The following is a 5,240-nucleotide window of genomic DNA, read 5'->3' as shown; positions in this document are numbered from 1 at the left end:
TGTTCCACTAGGAAAGCGTCAGTATATATAGCGCCGGGCTCATCTCCCAGGCAGGCGGCACGGGCAGCTCAGCTTCACCGGGAGTCTCAGCGGGAGCGAACCGCCCAGGTGAGGTGCTAGAACTTTCCAACGCTTTTCCTCCTTGCGGACTCTCTTTCCCCACCAGCTTTCTGGTGCTGCTTTCCCGTTCTCTGTGCCTTTGCCAAATCTACTTTCTGGACAATTAGAATTTACTAGATGTGAATCGGTTCAGGGTAGAGATTTTACCACATGCGACTTCTGTGTGAGTTAGTGATAGGTAGAGCTGGCATTCTACATATATGTATGGATTGCGTTACTCATCTCATGTTACAGACAGGTGTAGCACTCAGAAAGTCTTCAAATGCCTTTTGGAAACTTCATGTAAAGTTGGGATTCAGGACTGACAGAGCACAATCGAAATGTAAATGGGTTTAAAAGCAGGTTGCAATTTCCCATACATTAAATCACTGGGATTCCAGTGAGGCATATAGAAATGAAGAACTGGATCCTCGGAATTTCTTTCTATCGGTCTATATCAACTATCTGCATATACATACATATGTATACACAGGTGTATATATTATGCATATATATGTAATAGTGTGGGATTTGTTTTTGGAATACAACATGAATCAAAATTACTCCCCGAAAAACCTGAATTGAAACCAAACATCGCATGCATCATCCTTGGTGCGTCTCTTTCGACTCTGCAGCAGGATGAAGCTTACCATCATCATCATTTTCTTCTCCCTGGTCCTGGGCGTCAGCAGCCAGAGATGGGCAACTTTTCTCAAGGAAGCTGGTCAAGGTAAGGGCCTAAGGCTGTGCCCAGGGGTGCTCTATATCCGGCTGGCCCCAAGTTTTACCTGAGCAGAGGCCACATCCCCACTGGGCAAATGCCTCAGCAGGTAGAAAAGGAGTGCTCCATTCATACAGCACTTATTAACTGAAATATATTTGACATGTCTCATTGTGTAGATTTAGAGTGTACAATTTATTGACACTGTATGTATTGTAATATGATCGCATTTGTAACATTTGTTAGCATCTCGTTAGTATTATATAATTGTCCTTCCTTTTTAGTACTTGGAATAATTAAGATGTAGACTCTTAGCAAGTTTATGATGATAACACGACATTGTTTTGTATAATCACTATATGTGCTCAGATCTCTGGGGTTTACTTGCTCCTAATTTTAAGTCTGTACCCTTAAAGAACATCTGTGCTGTCCCCGCCCCAGCCCCCTATTTTCTCTAGCCAGCTTTGCATTCTTCTACGGGGATCCCCAGATCTGGGCCCCAACTTTCAGCCTAAGTACAGGAGAGGTCTGGGAGTAAGGAGGCAGGTTCCCTAGATGCAAGTGAACCTCTACTACCCCCTAGTGGGACATGAGGGACGACTCATTTCTGCGTCTGAGGTAGCCAAGAAGTGGGTGCATCAAACACGTGGGGAGTGTTTTCCCACCGCCCCGACACTTAGTAATTACAAGCAATATTGACTGAGATTTTAAGACCTGCTGGGCACTGTTGCAAGAGATTTACATGTGTGAACGAACCCGCGTACGTAGGATATATGTACTATGAACCTTTAACAGAGAGATCAAGGCACAAAGACATTAAGATAGCTAACAGTGCTATCTATACAAGAGCAGTAGTTATCCCAGGCCCTGGAGCTGCCCAGACCTTGCTATTAACCACAGGACTACGCTGCCTCCCAGACAAGGGCGCACATGGAAGACTGAGGGGTCTGTGAACACGCATCCTGTTCTCCATCTGTACAAATGGCTAATAGCGGGGCCCGGACGTTCAGATGTTGTCAGGACAAGCTGTCCTCCCTTTGCCCACAGGGATGAATGTCTCCCATTGACAAGGCGGGAGCCCCACATGTCTGCACCTCACTCAGAATCACCTTTGTTCTCCTGCCGGTCGGGGGGTTCCCTGCATCTTTCCAGGTGGAGGTTCATTGTACAACCAAACACCCCTTAGACACCACCCCACCTCTTCTTTACATACATCACACACAGCCAAAACCCATGTAATGACAGAACTAAGAACAGAGTCAAACAGCATATAACTTGTACCCAGTGTGACTCTCACAACTTCAGCCCAGGAAGTGAAAAATAAAAGAATGTTTGTCTCAATTCGGTATAATCTCCGGAGGGCTTAGTCAAAAGTTGAAATCATAGAATTGGTATTAAAAAAATTGTTTATTTCTCTAATTTTCGAGGATGTGATTACCTTCATCTTACATTTTCCTTCCTTTCCAGGGGCAAAGGACATGTGGAGAGCCTACTCTGACATGAGAGAAGCCAATTACAAGGGTGCAGACAAGTACTTCCATGCTCGGGGGAACTATGACGCCGCCCAAAGGGGACCTGGGGGCGCCTGGGCTGCTGAAGTGATCAGGTATCAAGGGCTCCTGGGATGCAGGGATGAGGGAGCAGAGCTGGACTCGCCTGGAGAGGCAGTCGTGGTCCAGGGCCAGAGAGGGTCCTCTGGAGACTGTGGTCCCTCATCTTCTTGTCCACTCTGCTCTTCTGTGTCCATTGTGGGGTCTGAGTGGTGAGAGAGCCACATCAAGGCTAGTGGGGTGGATGATTCCGCCCCCTGTGGGTGCTGTCCACACAGCATGAGGGGGATCACCCAAGGCTGAGCGGGCTGTGCCCACACACGGTCAGGGTTTTAGTGCCTTCATCGTGGCTCCTGTCAGAGTCATTAATTCCTTGGAAAGGTGAGAGATGGGAGGGTGGGTCTGTTGCTCATCATCCGTGATTCATCTGCTCCTTCCCTCCTCCATTCCAGCAATGCCAGAGAGAACTCTCAGAGAGTCACAGATCTTTTCAAGTATGGAGACAGCGGTCATGGGGCAGAGGACTCGAAGGCTGACCAGGCTGCCAACAGATGGGGCCGCAGTGGCAACGACCCCAATCACTTCAGACCTGCCGGTCTGCCCGACAAGTACTGAGCTCTCGGGAGAAAAGGCTTTGAGTCCCCTGAGTGCAAAGATACCGAGCCCATGAGTTACAGACCCCCAAGTACTCTCAGATAATAGGTTTCTAATAAATGCTTAAGTGTTCAATTGTAGAAACTGTGTTATTCTTTGATATAAGGACTGTCTGTTTCATACCAAGGGGTAAAAACTGGACACCCATATGAAGACCTTGCCTGTGCCTGTGTTTGGGTGTAGGGGACACAGTTTCACACAGGGTGAACGCCCTGCACCAGCCCTTCCCCTTATCAGACCTACTCTTCTCTCCAGAGCCCTCCAGTTTCTTACTTGTCATTTTGGCCGGTGTTACCCAGCAAACTTCTTCTGCCATCCGGTGGGCACACACTTTCCCACAGTGTTGAAATCTCAGAATTGGGATGGTCCTTCCCAGATTTACTCCTTCCCGTATTTTTTTTTACTGTAGAAGTCAATGTTCTGTTACTAGTTAATAATTCTTTATGTGAAACCCTCCCTCTTCAAATCGCTGCCTGGTTTCTGTCTCCCGAGTGGCCTTGACTGAGACCCAGGATTTCCAAATTCTGATTGCTCCACATGGACTCTCTCCTGATAACTGAAGCAACTACACAGACCTGATAATTACATCTGCCACCACTTCTTCCCTTGGTCCGCAGGCACCTCTCTGATGTTTTGTTGCTGTCCCCAGGCCTCTCTGTGTCCCCCTCCCTTCACCGCCCTGTAAGTCATGTCCTGTCCCCTTCCCTGCCTCCACGACTTGCACCTCAGTGTCCCCTTTCCATTAGACTTTGGGAGCCTAACCCCAGGAGTTCTGGCAACTGACATCTTGCCCACCCCAACAAGAGCCCTACCCAGATGATATTGGTAACTGGTTCCTTTTCTCTTTTTTCCAGTGTTGAAATTAAATTTGTCGGTAATAACATCCGTTAACAATATATAAATTTCAGGTGTACAACTTTGTAACGGGTCTTCTGTTGTGTGCTCTCCACCCGAGCCTAGTCTCCTCCCGTCACCATGTATTTGATTCTCCGACCACCTGTGTCCTCCCTCCACCCTCCTTCCCCTCTGGCACCCACCGTTCTGTCCTCCCTATAAGATTTGTTTGGTTGTTTGGTTGTTCGTTTGTGGCTTTTTGTTTTATATCCTACACGAGTGAAATCATGCGGTTCTCGTCCTTTTTCATCTCTCATTTTTACTTAGCATGATACTCTCAACATACATCCACGTTGTCACTAATGGCAATATTTAATCTTTCTGATGGATAAGTACTATTCCATCGTATAGACGTGCCACTTCTTCTTTATCTAGTCTCCTGTCAAAGGACACTTAGGTGGTTTCCATGTCTAGGCCTTTTCTTTCTACCTAAGGAATGGCGCTAGTTTTTTTCATCTTGATTTCCACTACCGTTGAATTTAGATTCAGATATAAATTCTACTTCCTCGAGGAGCCTTCCCTGTAACTCATGTATCACAAGGTGGGGCAGAGCTTCTGGCTCCCACGGCACTTCACTCACAGCTGTTGGATCATCTTTACCCTATTCCATCAGAGTTCGTTTTCCAGTGGTAGATAAAAGAATTTTTTAAGTGTGGGCCCACTGCCATACTTCACTTGCTATACAATGTAGTCTTGATCCCAAGTAATACTCTGTGGAATATCATGATGGTAGATAAAGCATTCTGTAAGTCCACAGACTTTGGTAGAAGCACTGCACTCAGGGAAGGCAAATCTATATTCAGAGTGTTAACTTCAGTAAGAAAAAGCATTGCCTCTTCCATAGTGGAAGTGGCCCAATGTATCAGCTTGTGATCGTCTTTCGCAACGGTGCCATAATAGGGGCTCAGCGTTGGTCTCTGCTACTGGTAGATTGGGTACTCAATGGGGGCCGTAGCCAGCTGGCCTTGGTGAGTGGAAGTCCATGTAGCTGAGCCCATGCATAACCTCAACCCTGCTACTAACGCCGTTTTGTTTATGAAGCCATCGGGCAACGACAGGAGTGGCTGGAGAAAGAATCTGAGCAAAAGTTTAGAACAGCTAGTTTCCAAAGATCTAGAAATGGCCAATAAGCACGTGGAAAAAATGTTCAACATCATTACTCATTAGGAAAATGCAAACCAAAACCACAGTGAGATAGTACTTCACATCTACTAGGAAGGAGATTATCAAAGACAATAGCGAGTGTTGACAAAAAAGTGGAGAAACTGGAACCCTCATGCATTGTCAGTGGGGTTGGGACATAGTGCAGCCACTTTGGAAAG

At 46.7% G+C, this 5,240-nt stretch overlaps 1 protein-coding gene across 2 annotated transcripts; it reads left to right on the top strand.

Moving 5' to 3' along the window:
• Positions 1–3,096, top strand: LOC107508025 (serum amyloid A protein). 2 transcript variants are annotated; one of them, XM_016139506.2, is made up of 4 exons: positions 1–108; positions 735–829; positions 2,288–2,426; positions 2,823–3,096. In XM_016139506.2, the coding sequence occupies exons 2-4, from the start codon at positions 739–741 to the stop codon at positions 2,983–2,985; spliced, it is 393 nt and encodes a 130-aa protein (XP_015994992.2). In that variant the 5' UTR covers positions 1–108; positions 735–738; the 3' UTR covers positions 2,986–3,096. The 2 variants fall into 2 exon arrangements, with proteins under 2 accessions (XP_015994992.2, XP_015994993.2); XM_016139507.2 differs by lacking the exon at positions 1–108 and having other exon boundaries at positions 580–829.
• The last annotated feature ends 2,144 nt before the right edge of the window (positions 3,097–5,240 follow it).

Source organism: Rousettus aegyptiacus, unplaced genomic scaffold (assembly GCF_014176215.1).
Source record: "Rousettus aegyptiacus isolate mRouAeg1 unplaced genomic scaffold, mRouAeg1.p scaffold_m13_p_5, whole genome shotgun sequence".
Lineage (NCBI taxonomy): Eukaryota > Metazoa > Chordata > Mammalia > Chiroptera > Pteropodidae > Rousettus > Rousettus aegyptiacus.
This window is presented reverse-complemented; position numbering and strand designations above follow the sequence as displayed.

What these genes read in the sequence shown, in the direction of transcription:
- LOC107508025 (XM_016139506.2), top strand. Translation starts at nt 739, where the DNA reads ATGAAGCTTACCATCATCATCATTTTCTTCTCCCTGGTCCTGGGCGTC. An exon ending in TCTCAAGGAAGCTGGTCAAG is followed by an intron (nt 830 to 2,287) that starts GTAAGGGCCTAA and finishes CTTCCTTTCCAG; the next exon opens with GGGCAAAGGACATGTGGAGA. An exon ending in TGGGCTGCTGAAGTGATCAG is followed by an intron (nt 2,427 to 2,822) that starts GTATCAAGGGCT and finishes CCTCCATTCCAG; the next exon opens with CAATGCCAGAGAGAACTCTC.